At 38.9% G+C, this 17,461-nt stretch overlaps 2 protein-coding genes across 8 annotated transcripts in view; both read right to left on the reverse strand.

Annotated features, from left to right (window-relative positions):
• bmpr1aa (bone morphogenetic protein receptor, type IAa) overlaps positions 1 to 771 on the reverse strand; it is a 50,494-nt gene extending 49,723 nt beyond the window's left edge. The window contains exon 1 of one of the 2 annotated variants that reach the window (XM_061040428.1): positions 582 to 771. The gene's annotated coding sequence lies outside the window, so the exon portion shown is untranslated. Of the gene's footprint in view, positions 1 to 502 lie in introns of both variants that reach the window. The other variant, XM_061040429.1, reaches the window with a different exon arrangement.
• A 1,357-nt stretch (positions 772 to 2,128) lies between these two features.
• ldb3a (LIM domain binding 3a) overlaps positions 2,129 to 17,461 on the reverse strand; it is a 49,729-nt gene continuing 34,396 nt past the window's right edge. For 2 of the 6 annotated variants that reach the window (XM_061040447.1, XM_061040446.1), the window contains exons 6-14: positions 15,366 to 15,529; positions 15,061 to 15,115; positions 11,271 to 11,378; positions 8,731 to 8,987; positions 8,269 to 8,614; positions 7,640 to 7,820; positions 6,679 to 6,799; positions 6,481 to 6,596; positions 2,129 to 5,587 (exon numbers count right to left, since the gene is read on the reverse strand). In XM_061040447.1, coding sequence (XP_060896430.1) covers positions 5,498 to 5,587; positions 6,481 to 6,596; positions 6,679 to 6,799; positions 7,640 to 7,820; positions 8,269 to 8,614; positions 8,731 to 8,987; positions 11,271 to 11,378; positions 15,061 to 15,115; positions 15,366 to 15,529 — 1,438 coding nt within the window. In that variant the 3' untranslated portion in view covers positions 2,129 to 5,497. Of the gene's footprint in view, positions 5,588 to 6,480; positions 6,597 to 6,678; positions 6,800 to 7,639; positions 7,821 to 8,268; positions 8,615 to 8,730; positions 8,988 to 10,307; positions 10,365 to 11,270; positions 11,379 to 15,060; positions 15,116 to 15,365; positions 15,530 to 17,461 lie in introns of all 6 variants that reach the window. The other 4 variants (XM_061040448.1, XM_061040449.1, XM_061040450.1 and 1 more) reach the window with 3 other exon arrangements.

Raw genomic sequence — 17,461 nt, forward strand, 5'->3', positions numbered from 1 at the left:
TTCAAAGGTTCAAGCTTTACTATAATTACAGACGAGCTATGTAAACTATGCAGCAAACTTAGCTAACCGAGGAATGTAGCTAACAGTAAATATCTCCTCCAAAACAAACTAAACGGAAACAAAAACATCGCTTGCATCAGCAAATACACTATTTTTTTCAGATATTTATCGATATTTGTTGATGTTTGTGTTAAACTGTGTTTCAAAATAGTAAACACATTTTAACTTTTTACTGTTGCAGAGGTGAAGCAAACTTTTTCCACGACAGCAACCAGAAGGGTCCGTCTATATCATGGCGCCAACACACTTACGAAAAAATCTCTTCACTGTATTTTTTTGTGACATATTTTCACGATATACATATATAATTACTAACATAAAATATATACAAAGACAATGTACTTTGAACATGAGAAGAAATTCAAGAGTAAAATAAAAACAGTTTTTTTTTAACTTGATTAATCGTAAACACGAAGGAGTCTAACGCTGGGACTGTGTTTACCTCAGCAGTTAGACGGAGCCCAAAAAGTCCGACTCAGACCCGCTGGCTGGAAATGAAGTTTGGGATTATTCTACTTTACCTCTCTTTCTTTACTTTCTCCCGCAGACGTGGCACTCCATTTGATTTAATTTCATCGTAGTTTTTCAAATCCACATTCCCACCAGAATAAAAGGACAATAAAGTGTAATATCCCAGCGTTTTCTCTGTATATTCTCAGCGTCGTACCGCCTCGACTCCCCGCTCACTCGGTCTGTGGTTTCGCCGTTTGATGATGGAGGGGAGCAAATACCAGCCTAACAAAGATCGTCTGTGCCTGAAGCGATGGGTAACTCAGTGTCTCGACACAAATCGCCGAACTTCCGGTAAAGCACTTTGAGGTTACAGCATGCGTCTGCCTTTTCCCCTTTCAGGTATTTTTTTAATGGCTTTACATTAAAATTGTCTTTCTAATTTAAAGAAGCGTTGAGGCTGCAGTTACAGCTGAGATGACTAAGAGTATACTTTCAGAGGACTATTATCATTCTACTCAGTTTAGACTCGCAATTTTACAACTACCGGTATACAGTCTATTAAAAGGAATATAATTTGCCAATTTTATAGGCTGTGTTCAGTAGGCTATTTGATGAATATTGATTATTTATTAATGAAAAACAAAGTTTCCAGGATTCCAGATTCAAAAGTCATTCCTAATCATTAAAATAATACAATAATGGACACATTATTAAACGTCTAAATAATAAAACCCAAGGCATTTCTTTTTTTTATAGAGAATGTGTTGGCTGTGAGATTAAAAAGGAAATCCAGACAGTGTTTTACAGAACTTCCTAAGTGACTCTTGGAGTTTTCTGGTTAGTTTTTGGTCTCCTGACACAGACGTAGAGTGGGAGCTCTTTCTATTCACGTCTTTGTTTCAAATCAGTGTCGCGTTGTTTAGTCCTGCAGAGACCTGTGAGCTTTAATTTTGAAGTCAAGTACTAAGAGAGTCTCAGGCGCCCACTGCTGTTGGTCAAGACCACATGACGCCCACCAGAAAACAGTAATAACGACAATAAAAAACAAGTTAAAAACAGAGAATCATAAAATAGACACATAAAACTTCCTCTTTTAAGGTCATGACCTGTGTTATGTTTATGATGACACAAGCTGCAAGAGCTAAATTCAGGGGGAAAAGGAAATTACTGTAAATGTTTTGAAACTGATGGATGAGTCAAACTAACAAAAGAAAGGGAGGATAATTCTGAGTGAAATAAGAAAAGCCACAATCCTTCATTGAATCAAGAATCATATTGCAGGATTCACTCTAAGCGTTGTACTATTGTGACAGTATATCTAACCATGTCCTTAATTTTACACTGTTTTTTTTTTTTTTTTTTTTTAATAATCCAGAATGAAAATAACCTTATATTGTTGTCCTCTAACGTCTCTCAAATGGGAGCTGGACCGGATCATTCATATAAAAGAGGATGATCTTCACATTTTGATATTACTCAACAACCTGAAATATGTAGGCTATTATTCTAAGGCCCTATTCTTTTTTTTATTAAAGTTTTAAGTTTAACTTTGCAGCATTTTTCCTGCAAAACAGAAGAATTTTGAACAGACAAAAAAAACGAAAGATGAAATGTGTCAGGTATTTGAAGTGCTCAATTTATTCAACTTTCAACACATATATTCTTCAAATATTTAAAAAGCTGTTAAACAAATGTAGTGAAGTAGCAACAACCAACAGGGTCTCATTGTTACTTCAGCTTTTTAGTCATAATGTGACGTTAATAAAGTTTTCACTTACAGATCATTAAAACCAGTCCAAAGTCTTAGAACATTGTTAAACTACACCTCTCGTTTCCTAACTAATTCTGACTCCATCAACATGCCGTGACAAACACTGACAAACGTTCTGCATGCACACATTCACGCTTTGAAAAACTGTATAAAATATTCAAAGTAAAAACTGTACACCAGCACACAGCTGATGAGTCTGTGTGCCGGTCAGACAAACGGATCACATGGATGCCTAAGGCACAAAACCCTGCGGGGAGACGTAACTCAACATTCAACATTCCACACAAAAACTTGTGATGAAGTCATTTGACTTAAAAGAAAAACAATTTTCTTCAACCAAAAGTTCTTCTCCTCCCAATCATCAAGTCTGTTGTATCTGAGACTCTGTTTACACTCTGTTCTTTTCCACTGATAACATGTTTTAAGATTATGTTAAGGCAATTCTTTTGCCTTTATTTGATAGAAAGACCATGATTCACGAGCCTAGAGCAAATAAAGAAAGGTTTAAAATGCACCAGCAAGTTGTCTTTAAAGATGAATTTCTTCTAATGGCCACCAGGGGCTGCTAAAAAAACACAACAGTTGCATTGAGGAGAATGACAAATTCCCCATAATGTTTTTAAACTGACAATTTCACTTCTTCAAGCAAACAGTCTAAAGGCCTGCAGTGTGACAGGAGTAATAAGATGTTGTAAAAAAAAAAAAAAAAAGCCAGTGTAATAAACATTCAAACCCTTACAGTTTAGGAAAGCAACAAACATTAACGGAATAGTTACAAAAAAATGTACCAACTCTCAAAATACATCTTGTGATGCCAAACATTCACAAAAAAAAAAGAAGCTAATTATGTCATGAGCACTGAACGCAGCAGTGATGATATATTAGCTTTTAAATAAATAGCACACGGTCAAAAGAATCAATAAATATGAAATTCAAGGTTATTTCTTGCATAGTAACACCTACTCTAAGTGAACTCAAAGAGGGATTGTTAGTTACAAATCACATCATCAGACACAGTCAACACTCTGCAGCAGCCTCACCTGAACAGGTTCACCTGAAAAATCTGCTCCAAACACATCTTTACTCTGTCGCAGAAAACAAGTCCTTTAAGCTATGAAGCAACAATCAAACTCATAATCTGATCTGCCCTATGACATAGAGAAAGTACGACCTGACTCGTACAATAAATAAAATAAGCATTTTGTCTTATTGTGGCTGGCATACACTCATCAGCTGCTAGCATTGTTTGAAGTCCATTCTAGAAGCTGTGTGAGCTCCTCTCTTTGAGCTCTTTTTGTCTCTTTGTAGTTTTTGTGTCTCATTCAGATCGTTTTTGTCTCTTTGTGGACGGTTTATGCGCCGTGGTCTGAGATGGCTCTTTAAAAGTGAATCGAGGAAACTTTGAAGATGTTTGTGTAGTGGCGGTAAATGTGGCTCTCTAGTTACCTGTTTCTGTTTGTTTGAGTCTCTTTTAAATCAATGTGTTTTTTTTTGTTTATGTCTCTTTGGGGGGAATTTTGCTTATAACAAAAAAATTGATATTTTGTGGTTGCTATGATCTATGAGTCCATAAAGTTCTTGTGTTTGTTTCATGTGTTTGTGCTCATTGATCTCTCTTGTTGTTGTTTTTTGTCTCGGTCTCTTCATATTAATTCAATGTGTCTTTTTAAAATATTATTAATTTTATTTTAAGGAGGGGGTGGGGGGGTTTCTCTTTATTTACATTATGCCATATGTTCTGATTTTCTGTTGCTTTGTAGTTTTGCATTTCTTTTAAATCCTGTTCGTCTCGTTGAAGCCTACATAATGTGGTTTATAACTCCTTTAAAGTTTTTTTTTTTTTGCTTTTGTCTCTTTTAAGCAGTTTCTCTTTGTTGTCAAAGTTTGAACTTTTTTAAAGTTGTTTTGCATCTTTTGAAAAAAATGGCTTATTGTGTCTGTCTTTTTGTTTTTCATTTTGTGTCTCTATATGGTCTTCTCTAGATAGAGGTATTACTGAATCAAATGTACTGGGTTAGGTTTTGGAGTGACCAGGGTCCTCCACAGTACCACGGTGCACTTGGAGTAGTTTTCACACAGGTTCACCTGCTGTGTGAGTGCGGCTTGTGAAAATGGTAACCTGGTCGTGTTACATTCACTGCCATTCTCCCCTCTAACAACATGTCAGACACAGATCAGATAAGGCTTCACTGCTCTAGTTCACTGTAACACAGCTGTAGTCAGACCACTGTAGTCTAGACCACTACCTCATATCTGTCATCAGTAGTCTGAGTTAGGTTCAAAGACTGATCCAGACTGGGAGCAGACACAGTCGTGTCGTCCAATTAAAAAAATCAAAACAAGAAGTGATCAGATATGAATAAAATACTCTTGTTAGTAAAGTGAAAAAAACAAGGTAGCCTTCAAAAGGCCTAAACAAATCTATCTTCAAACAGGCACAGTGCTTAGGAGAGTCGGAGACATCATGGGAACAGTATTCTGGAAACAAACATCCGCTGTGTAATTCACACCTATGGAGTCTCAAGTGTGCCTCTGTAATAATCTTTATTTCTCAGTTTCTTCAAATGTATTTGTACGTTTTCATAATTTAAAAGTAACGTTAAGGAAATAGAAATGGGTTTGGATCTGACAATTTTTCTATTTCCATATTCTGGAAAAAAAAAAAAGAAAAAAAAAAATTAAATGTAATGACAATATTGATTTTTAAAGGTTATCAAAACTACATATTCAAAAACCTCTAAAAGTTGGAGTAATCAAAGATATACAAATAATTATTTAAATCTACTTTTGTTTCTTTATGAGATACATTCTGTCCAAAGACACAGACATGTACAGCAGGGATTAGTCCAAAATAGAAATCATTTAAATTTGATCATTTGGCACACTACAGGCTTCATGAACACTCCTCTGTATTTAAACTGAACAGCACCCGGTCACATCAAACACACCGTCTCTGGAAGGAAACATGAGAAAGACACACTACAGTACATCATGAAGAGGGTTGGAAGGACATCAGAAACAAATCATGACTTTGTTGACATATGAATCATCAGGCAGCGTTGTTATAATCTTAATGTTAATGCACAAAGAAATCTGCTCAAACCAAAGTGTATAAAGAGTGTTAACATTAACACACACGTCTGTAAAAGTTGTTGTCGGCTTGCGTTCATAGAAGGCCAGACGGCCCGAGCTCCAGATGTGCAGCTTGTTCGTCTACACGTTGATGGCGTGAGCGTGCTTCTTGCACAGAGGTTTGTCTTTCTTTGAGTAGAAAGGCTGGCCTTCAAGGTTCACATGACAAACCTGCAGTTACAAAACACATGTCAGCAGATTAAACAAAAACACACTAGGCAAAGTTGTCTCGTACCATGCTTAAGCACGATTTCCCCCCTTCTCCATTCCCCCGGTGGCCTGCACTCACACAGCTCCAGGACTAACCAGGCCTTAGCACGGTTACCTCTTGTACATAACATCATAATACAACACATGAATGGCTTTACTTGATCATGAAGCGTGCTTAGTTTTACAAGACAGGCGGACTCGGAAATACAAACTTTGTGTCTTATTTTGTGTCATGTTAGTCAGATACAGCCATAACACTCCGGGATTTCTCCAAAATGAAGGCTGTTCACGTTGTGTTCCCGTGCTTGTGCTCGTGCATGAACTATATCGTGCCAAAGCACACCTCTTCCAAGCGTGCCAGGGCCAAGGAGGTGTACTGAGGTTGAGCACGGATCAGAACACTCACACTAGTCAAACGAACTGGACTTTAGGAGTGAAGCATGCTTATGCACGGTATGGATTACCTAGTGTGACTGCGCCCTCAGAGTATCATTTCTCTGATTTAAAAATATTTGTGTTGTACATTTTTAGCCGTGCAGATTTTGAGATCTTGTGTCTGAGATATCTTCCTCCACTACAAAACACAATAAAGGTAAATCCCTTTTAGCCCATGCTTGATTGAAATGATCTGGAAAATGATCATTTAACATTCTAAGAAGCAATCCTCTTTTTCAAACATGTTGTGAGCATTACGTTGTTTTTGTCAGATAATGTACAAAAGGGAATTAGGAGTCTTTTTTTGTGAAGAACACATGAATTCTTTGGAGAATTGATCTAAAGTTTGTTTCAAATACTGAGCAGACTCTTTGTTCACTGACTTCACATTCTAAATGATTTCTGGTTCTGTGACTTACCGCACAGACAAAGCAGGTGTCGTGCCAGGTGTGACCCAGAGCCTCGATGAATTTATCACCCGCTTCAACCGGGAAGTCACATCCATGACACTTAGTGCTGAAGAGTGCGATATAATCTGAAACAAAAGAGGACAGACGCAGTTTGTATTACATTCTGTAAGATTAGTGACACAGCTTCCATTGTCAACGTGGTCATACCTTTCTCGCAGTACGGCTCTCCGTCCTCCATGTGGAAGAGGCTGTTTCCGAAGGCTTTACCACAGGCGGCACATACGAAACAGGTGGTGTGCCAAGTCTGCCGCAGAGCGTGCATTACTTCCTGTAGCACAAAACATGTCAGAGGCGTCAAGTCATGTCAAGCGTATTTCACGTATTTGAGTACATTTTAATGCTCATCCTAAGTTTATTTATATTCTAGCCAATTATAAAAAATCTTCTTGAAATTATTGCTCTTCATTTTCCAAGGCAGAGGTGGAAGAAAAACGTCACTTTGTTTCATGACTGTACTGAATTCATAACTGAACTGATTTGATTTTCTTCTATATCTGTTATTTCTAGAAGCCTCTTGTGGACAGGTGTAACAAATTTGCACTTTGCAACAAACACTAAGAGCAGTGCATCTGGGACCTGTGTATGGTTAAATGTTACAGTTCCAATGTTACTGTGTCCATGTCAAATAAACCAATAAAAAGTAAAATAAATCTTGATAAAAATGCTGTTATCTGCTTTAATCCTTCTATTTCAAGTTACAGACACTCACATATCAGCAGCAGTAACTCTTCATGTCTTAAAAAGGGCAAAATTATTTAGCATCTTTCAACTAAGACACAAAACCATGACGACTCTTTTTATTCAGGGATATTGAATGGATAAATAATATCACATTTAATAAAACAAAGGGGCTCAATTATTTATTTATACAATTTGAGGAGTTATAAATCACTGCTGTTTTTTTTAAACTTCATTCAGATGATAAATTCACTACTCAGATTGAACACAGGTCTACGGGTTGCCTGACAAACAGGTGAAAAGTATTCAGGTAGGGAATTATACATGTATGTAGGTAAATGTTTTAACAGTTAGACAGCTATATGGGTATGCAGGTAAACAGGTCTTTGAGCAGACTGGTACACAGAATGACGCAGTGGGCGCTCCTCACCCCCATGATCTTGGTGTTGCAGCGGGCGCAGGTGGGAGCAAAGAACTCCTCGTAGCAGTTCTCACAGTAGACGCTGTTCTGTTCCTCCACGAAGCTGACGTCAGCCAGAGACATGTGGCAGTAGTGACAGTTGAACTCCTCCGGGTGCCAGGATCGACCGAGGGCCACCAGGAAGGGGCCCCTGGAAAAACAAGAAGAACAACAGTGTTGCATGTTCAGTCTGCTTCAGGTCACACAAATGTTCATGTTTTTTGGTTTCAGTCTTGTAACAGATCCTAAAATTGTGCAGGTAATCAAATAAAGATATTTTTCTCAATCAAAATTATTTTCTTTTTTTTTATTAACCTGTCCAAATATAATGTAAATAAGTCAATCAATATTTTTAGCATGAAAGACATTTCAAAATAAACTTTATGGGACATATAAGAACAAGAAAAAGTAATTATCAGACAACCAGCAGTGGAAAATAAATAAAATAATGCAAGACAACCACAGTCCAGAAAGAATTTGTACAAAAATGATACACCCTGACAAATTATTGAATAAGATTTATAATATCATATGAAGAATGTCATACAAGGGTGTATCACTATATATATAAATACTTTAACAAAGGAGTTGGAAGTTACCGAATGACGCTGTTGCAGGCTCCGCACAGAGGCGTACGGCTGCTGGCTGCAAACCTCTCTGCCCTCTGAGCCACGCCCCTGGCTACAGGCGAGAAGGGGGCAGGACTTGGTGTCACTGGAGCGGGGCTGGGAGCTACAGGTGCGGCAGGGGATGGGTTGGGGATGTATGCTGGTGGAGGAGGGGCGGCCTGGGGCAGCGTCTGCATCTTCATGGTGGTAGTCATCTTACTGGGGTCAAACTTGTTGGCAAAGTTGGTGTCTGCCACCCAGGGAGGTCTGTTGGAGGAGTCAGGACCAGCTGGAGGAGCAGCCGGGGGGCAGGGCTGAGGTGGGGCCGGAGCTTGAGCTGAAGGAGGCCGAGGCAAATGGTATTAAAGGTAGCATTAAATCAGGACGTTATAACATTCCTCTTCCATCAATCATTTTTCACGAGGTTTGTGAATCAGTTTTCTGGTGCCTCACCTGGCTGAGCGGGGAAGATGCAGGCAGTGCTGACAACCTTGGGAGGAGCGGCGCCAAGAGGGATCTGAATGGAGCTCTGCTGAGTGGGCGGGGCCTGCTGCATGGGGGGCTGCTGATACTGCTGTGGCATTGGCTGATACTGCTGTGGCATTGGCTGGTACTGTTGTGGCATTGGCTGGTACTGTTGTGGAGGGGGGACATGCGGAGGCTGATACATGGCAGGAGGCTGATGCATGGCAGGAGGCTGACTGTACATGCTGGAGAGGGACGAACACATCTCATTACTGCGACCTGTAAAACTCACTGAGTTGTCATTTTTTAGAGGTTTTACATATTTGAAAATGTGGCTGGATTAAAAAAAACATCCAGCCTTCTTGCAGTCAATCTGCTCTCAGGTATTCTGAGAACTTTTGAATATGTTTAGCTCTTTTATTCAACCTGGTTTGTGCTGTTGTGTTACACTCAGCACCATAGATGCCCGATCAGGCTAAGTGGGCCATAGTCTCTATTTGTTTTTATTTCTGGTTGGAGAGTAAATTTGATGGCAAAGGGAAACAGAACTTCTGCAAGGGAACATAAAAGGAGTGTACAGAAATTCAAAATAACTTTATAGACAAACTAAACAAACACAAAGACACTTAAAGACCAGAAAAAACAATCATAAAAAACACATCACAAAAGCAAAACAATGAACTCAGAGACACAAAGACATACAGGAGAGCAACAAAGACAGAAAACAATAAACTACAGAGATGAAAACAACAACAACAAATGAACATAAAAACATAAATGAAAAAAGAAATAACAACTATAACAACTCATGATCACAAAACAGCAGTAAAGCAACACTAAACAATCACATAGAGCCACAAAGAAACAGTCAACATGAACAAACACATAAAAACCCAGGATTCAAAAAGGTTAGTGCATGTTTAAAAAAAAAAAAGCCTGTAAAAATGACTTTAAATATCTCAGAGCAAAGAAATAAAAAAAAAAAAGATATCAGCTGTAGGAAAGCTGTGCTTAGATCCTGTAGATCCGGTTAGATGTTCTCCGCCTGTGATTGGATGAAGTTGTTAGGTCTTGTTACTCAGCAGTTACATGGTCCTGAGCCGAGCAAGGCACCAACACTGTCAGAGTTAGGGGTTCAATTCCCACCAGGATAACTCATTTCATCATAAAGGCATCAGTATGATTCAAATATATCTGCAGCTAACAACAAAGAAATCTGTCTTAAATGCACGTCATATGTTTAATGTATAAAATAAAGAAGCAACAACTATCAAGGTAAATGTAGTGCGGTTAAGAAGTACAATATTTCTCTCTGACATGAAGGAGGGAGAAGAAGAGGAAAGACTAGAACAAGTACCTCCAAGAACAAGATCCTGAATCTGTTCTCGGAGGTACTAGACTACCTTTGAAGCATATTGAGGCCTTAATCAATTCATAATAGAGCGAGGACTTTCAGATAAATAAGCGTCTATTAAATGGTTGATGGACTGTTATGTAGTGTAGGATAGGAGAAAGCGTGAAGCAGCATGTGGACTTAAGCTCTGGATCCCTGCGGGTGATGGTACCTGGAGACTGCAGCTTTGTGCTGGACACCGTACCCAGCAGCAGAGTGTCGCTTCAGGCTGCAGGTGTAGAAACAACAGCAGAAGTCACCATGACAACCTGCCACCTAGGTTCAACAGTACAAGAGGGCTAACCAGGATCAAGCCTTCTTGAACATTTGGATTTTTTTTTGGATCTTTTTGGATCTTTTCATGTACTTTTGGATCAATCCATCCATCATCAACTCCTTTTCTTACATGTTAGATAAACACACCATACTGCTAAGCAGCAAAAAGACTGGTGAAAATAGTGAAGCATTTAGTAGCTAAAGAGAAAGATTATTCTCTTATCTGTCTCCTGTCCTTGGACACCAAAACCAGAGCTTAGTGAGTAGATATTGGACTTACATTACATTACACCAGTGGACACAAATACCACATGATCGTATTGCTCTGTCTGCAAGTTGTGAAAGAAGCAACTGATACGTTCTCATTTTCTGTTTCCCAACACTGAGAGGAAAAACAGGAATTGGTCCTCGATCTTATGTCAGTGTGTCTCATGACAACCCATCTTACCTTCAAAGAGCTGACAAGAAGAAGAAGAAGCACACAACAACTATTCAACAAGATCACTGAGTGGATTGAGTAAGTCCCAGGTGTTGGACTTTCCCAACATCACATGAACGCAACTCATGTCTGACTGCAAAACCAAAAGTTATTGAGTAACACACACACACACAAACACAAACACAAACACACACAAAGAAGGATGATGAAAGAAAAGATGGCAGCATCATATCAAAGCATACACAAAGTTATAACAGAAAAAAAATACATTCCTGTGGAAAGAAAGTTTTGTTTCTTATGATTCATAATAACAACACATTCGATGTCCGTAACACTCTACATTGAACACTTTGAGTTAGGAAGCTGCAGCTTTTCCAGCTCACTATGGTAACAGTTAATTGGCTGTAGCGGATGTGTTACCTTTGAGGGGCAGGGTCAGATGGAGCAGGAGCAGGGTCCACAGGCTGCATGACGGCGCTAGCAGGCGGAGCAGAGGGGGCGGGGCCTGCTGGGATATGGCCAGTAGGGCTAAAGCACATGAAGGGGTTAGGAGCAGCAGTGAGTGAGTGAGAGAGAGAGAGAGAGAGAGAGAGAGAGAGAGAGAGAGAGAGAGAGAGAGAGAGGGACAGAACCATTCTGGGCAAGAACACCATGATTTATAGTATATACATGTATATATTCACACATGCAGTACTTACCTGCCTGCATGCACACATATATATATACTGTATATACACATGTGTTTGTTAATACAGAGATAGTGTGACTGAAGCCTGCACAGAGAAAAAAAGTCACAAAGCTTGTTATTCTCGTGCATAAATCAAACCGCTCAATATTGCTCCAGTTGATGTTTGGATTTTAATATCATGTGAGTTTTTAGTCGTCTTTTCAGAGAGGCTTTAACTTGGACGGGAAAAAAAATGTATTATTTATTTAATTTTCATCTTTTTTTAGTAATGCACCGTGGTACTTTTTCAACCAGCAAAATCAAAAATGTTACTATCTTTTTCTTTTTTTTCCACAATTGAGCTCATACTACATTCCTTTGAAGTGGGAGTCTGAAAGGTCTGCTGGGACTCAAACTGAATCTGGATTGTTTCATTCAGAAATTTGAAGAACCTCACCAGCACTAATTCAAAACCCAAGATGGCTGCTCCACAGCAGTGACAGTAAGTAACAAACTGTTTATTGGCACTTTTATTTGTATGGTCCACATTGTATCTTGACAAGTTGCTGCAGTGTTTATATGCACAAAATATTGTGTAATGTGTTATTTTTCATTGTTCGACTTTTGCACTGAAAATAGCAAACCTTCTGACTGGTTACTGTAACACAGTCTATGTAGGAGTGATGTCATTCTCAGTCTTGAGTTCTGAGGTAAATGGACATCCTGTAAGTTATACAGAAAATTACCTCCATTCACATTATCTAAAGATTCATGTTAGATTCGACTAAATCTGTTTTCTGTGGCATCAGACTAAACGTCTTTGGACCCTACAGCTAGTCAGAGAAACCAGTTTGACCAACCAGTAAACTGCCAAGCAAGATCCACAGCCTGATTCATATAGCTCTATTTCAATATAATACCTATATGTTTTTTCACAGCACCGTATTTTAGTTTACACATGTAGTCAATCTGTAGATTCATTTGTACCTAACAATTGGCATCTGTCATGAATTTCAAGCAAAATATCTCCATGGCTCCTAAACCTGATTCATATTTGATAATTGATTGTGATTAGCCTGACAGGAGTGAGGCAAGATGGAAATCTACCTGATCAGAAGGTGGACAGATGCGTCTGCAAATATAAATAAACATGAATGTGCAGCTTATGATGGAGTTTCCATGCTAGTTTAAGGTGCTGTATATTCAAAGTTTGACTGATTCAATTCAAATGCTTTCCATTATCCTCATTCAGAAACCCTATATGGGAAACCCTGTGACACACAGCTGCTTTTAAATGAACTGAAATCATCAAAGTATGGTCAAATGAAATCAACAACAATAAAAAAAATCAACAGACAATTGTACTTTTTCAAATCTCTTTAAATGATCTGTGTGTGGTCGCAGGTTGGAGGGGTTAGTCAGTCTACCTCCCTCTGAATCTGAGATAAAATGGCAAATGTAACATGATTTTTTTTTTTGTGTTTTAGGTTTGATTCCAGCTCAACCATGTGAGTCATCGCCGAGCTGCTTCCTCCATGATGACTTAGAGACGAAAAGGAAATCCCCACAGTCTCTTTATAGGCAGATAAAAGCTTGACCTCTGCTCCTATTGATTCATGTTGAGTCATTGCTCCGTGTAAGAAGACTGACAAGCTCTGAGGAGGGGGAGGGGGGGCAGCAAGGATCAATTCTGTGTAATGGAGGGATGATTAAATAAGTGCAGGGAGCAGAGAAAGCTCCATCCATCAGACCGGAGGGAGGGATGCAGGAGGGGTGGAGGGTTAAAAGGTTTGTTCCTCCTCCCAGAGTGGCAGCAGACCTCCACACTCTGATATACAGTGTGTGATACTCGGTTAGCAAGTAAATCATTGTCTGCATATCACACCATCTGTTGGGAACACTTTGACAAAAACAGAAAGAACTTCTAAGAGGGGAGACAAGAGAGGAAAAATGTTTCCCAGCTGCTCCCTACTGTACCTCACAAGGAGTAATAAGGATTCATTGTGTAAAGCAAACACTAGGGCAGTTTTATAGAGAGCTTAATCAAGTCTGCACAGAGATCTGACCTCTACTCTGGTGAAAAGCTCTGAGGGAAATAAAAAATGAACACTTATCACAAGAATCAACTGTATGTCAGAAGTGGATGTAGCCTTCAGTAAAAAAAAATATATATAACAGTGCCTTATACCTGCGTTCTTTCTAAGGACCAGCAGGTGGCACTTCCTCTGCTGATATATTCCTCTTGTTCCTCATTAACAGTACTCTAGTGAGTTTATGCTTATTTAGGTCTCCATCATTACTAGGAAAAAATAAATTATGGTTCCATTCAGAGTAACATAGATCATTAAGAAGGGGCCATATAAAAGCTTTGGTTATGAAAGTAGGTTGAAAAAAGTTCATATACTGAAGGTGTCCAACAATATTTGGTTTTATAGTTTGTGTTCGTTCTCATTGTACTGTGTATGTACAGCATACAGATTTAAAAACATGTGAAATATTTGAACAAGAAAACTATAAAGAGGACTTATTTAATTTGGGACAAAATCACTTTAAGGTGAGACTAACTTACAGGGTGAGTGGCTGAAGATGTGAAAAAGACGGAAATATCTGCTGGTTCTAAAAAAATAACATTATTTACTAATTTCTTCTCCATTTTATTTGACCTTCACAGACGATGTAATCAAGACAGAGAATGATGTGAAGGAAAAACAGCGACAGAAACGGAGAATCTCTTTGAAGTTAAAGTCTGTAAGATGCTAACACACCCACATTGTGTATTTGCTTTGAAATACTAAAGGAGCGAGTAAACCTAAGAAGAACAACAACTGTTTAGTGCTTCATTTACCTGAGAGGGAAGTCTTTGTTTTATTTTAAGGAATATATTTTATCTTATTTAAAGGAATTCATTAAAATGTCTGGCCTAACCTGAGTATATTTATACAATTTCTTAACTATTTAAAGTATCCAGTAGGAGCATAGCATTGCGTAAGAGGCTGACAGTTGACTCGGTGTGAATCATCAGTCCTGCTGCTCCCTCTGCTGGTAGGAACAGTTCATTACTTTTCATGAGCTCAGCTTTGTAAGGAATATAAAAGAACACGTTATCCCTCATGAGCTTCTGCCGTCTCAGCCAACAAACAACAACTTTGTGTACTTTACTCTGTTTTATAACCGTATGTAGGCTAATGTAAAAAATGAACCCGAGAAGATCCAATAAGTTTGATAAGTTTGACTCTGAATTTGAATCCAATGAAAAGTCCCATCTTTAACTAAGATACCACCGTAAATGTGTAATAGTCAGAATCTGCTTAATGAATCTAAATAGAGGGACATAACACAGAGAAATGTCACCCCTGCACAGTTTCTAATAAGACAGCCAGGATGAGTTTGTTCACCTGTTAGCAGGAGGAAAGTTCAGGTTAACTGGACTAGTGGCGTTAGCTTACGGTAACAGGGCTGTGTGATGTGTTCAGGGGCGGGGCAGAGTGTACAGGTGAGGAGCTGGGGGGTTCAGCAGCTGTCTAATGAAGCTCCTCTGCCTACCTGCTCCTCCTCAGCGCCTCCTCCACATCCTCCTCCTCCTCCTTCTCCCCTGGTACTGTAGAGACAGAAAACACAGCAAAGAGAAGACACGAGTATGTTTAGTGTTGGGTGATCAAATCGTCCCTTAATCGACCCCGACCAGAAACCCAGAATAAGACATGATTCTGTTGCTGTTAAATTGAACATTGTACCACATTCTCAGTCTATATGAATTTTTAATTCCCCATGGTGATGAATTGAACATTGGTATTAGATAATAATTTACAGTCATCAGTGAAGGTCAAAGTAAAGGTCAGGGCACTTACAGGACTCTGTGTTTGTCATGTGGGCCAGGACCCGGAAGGACTTGGACTGCATGTTTACGCTGCGGCGGCCCAACTCGCTCAGGTCTGGGTCCTTCTCTGCAGTCTGGACGGCCTGGTAGACCGGGGAGGCGCTGTATATGAGGTGATCACTAACTGGGAGAGAACTGCAACCATAGACAGAGGGTGCCAACCCGCCCGAAACCAGAGCAGGTCAAAACCAGGACCCTAAAGAGCTTCAGTGGGTCCAAATGCAATTTTTGTTTTTATGTGCGAGAGAGTCAAGATCTATGCTCTCCGACCCTTTACTGACAAAGTGAAACTCTTCAATGTGTGCGTGTGTTTTTTGTTTTTTTTAAATAAATGCACTGGAACAAGATGTGATTTGACATGAGATGAACAATGAATAGAATCAATATTGAGCTGGTTTTGATTTAATTTTGCAGGACAGGACGAGAAAATGAAGACAGCAAGAGGCACTAAAAGCTCAGTGGATGCTTCAGTCTACACTGCATTACTGTTAGTAAATGAGAATACATCAAAACATATTAAAAATCATTAGTTTCACAAAAGATGGCAGCAAACGTTCACATGAGAAACACAACATTTGAAATGTATCTTGTAAGATTTTTGTATGTTATGAGCAGATATATATAAAACCCCATAAGAAGGAGAGAAGGGTTCAGAACATTCAGTATCAACCAGTTTTATATGAATTTCATGTTTTCTACCATCTCCAGTTACTATAATACAAAAAATAACTGAAGGAAAAACGTTTCTTTTTTGGCCTTGTGTGGGTTTTTATTCAGGCCCTGTTTCTTAACACAGAGTGAGTGATGTCTTCAGAGACAATCAGAGGAAGACTGTAAAGAGTAATTGGTTCTTCTGATGGTTTCGTTCAGGCTGACATTTGAGTCACAGTCGGTTTATGAGGGAATAAAAAAGCAGAGCAGCTGAGTGAAGAACGAGTGTGTGGATGTTTTGGAGTAATATTATTTTCCCCTTCAGCAGGAAAAAACAGACACATTGTATTTTCCAACAGGCTGCAAAACATATTGTTAGTGAGAGAAGATGAACACATGGAGGTTATTTGTTGCATGATAGACACACAATCCAACAACATTTGTCTCGGAGAACAAAGACAACACAGGAGATGAATCCCTGACACATTTCAGGAGGACAAACTGTCAGTAAATAATCACTTTTGCTTTGTGAAAAGTCTTCTTTCTTATAAAAACACATTTTTACAACAGAGAGAACTGAACAGGCTTATTTCTACATTGATCTCAAAGGAGAATATGACATTATCAATACTGATGAAGTGATCTTCTTGGAGCCCTGAGTTATGTCAAATTACATCCAATTTCATGGGGCGCCAGTAGCAAGGTGATGATGCGCATGGCCCATGTACAGAGGCTATAGTCCTCCAAGCGAGCTGCCCGGGTTAAATCCAGCCTGTGGCTACGTCCATCCCCGATTTCTGACTCTATACACTCTCCTATCTCTAAATAAAGGCATAAAAAGGCCCAAAATTAACATTTTACTCCAAGTGTTCTGTAAATTCATAAAATAATCTTGTTGGGGGGATTTCAGAAATCTGTCCTTTGTAAAGTGTGCACAGGTTTTTACTTTATTTTGCACTTGTTACAACATCAAATATCGACTTCAAATAAAATGTAATCTAAATGTATCTGCATGTTATCTCATATTTTGGCAGAATATGTTTTATTTGTTGCTTTGTTCATTTCACACAAGATAGTGTAAACCTAGAACAAGTATAATGTAAACTTAATGCAGACCATGCTGAGATATTCTTCATCCACAGACTCATATCTTACAGTTAATAATTATTATATAACCTGAAATTGAACTGAGCTGCATTACATTACATATCACATCAAGTCACGCATTGAGCACATCAACACACTTCCTGCAGCAGCACAGACGACCACAAACTCCCAAACAAACAGCTCCAAACCGAAAACCAACAACCTCTGAACAATCCACTTTTCAGAACTTCTTTATCACCTTCAGCAAGTTTGGTCTTTAAAAATGAGTTTCAAAACTGTCAGGACTAATGTGATGCACGTTGGTCTTTA

Source organism: Labrus mixtus, chromosome 6 (assembly GCF_963584025.1).
Source record: "Labrus mixtus chromosome 6, fLabMix1.1, whole genome shotgun sequence".
Lineage (NCBI taxonomy): Eukaryota > Metazoa > Chordata > Actinopteri > Labriformes > Labridae > Labrus > Labrus mixtus.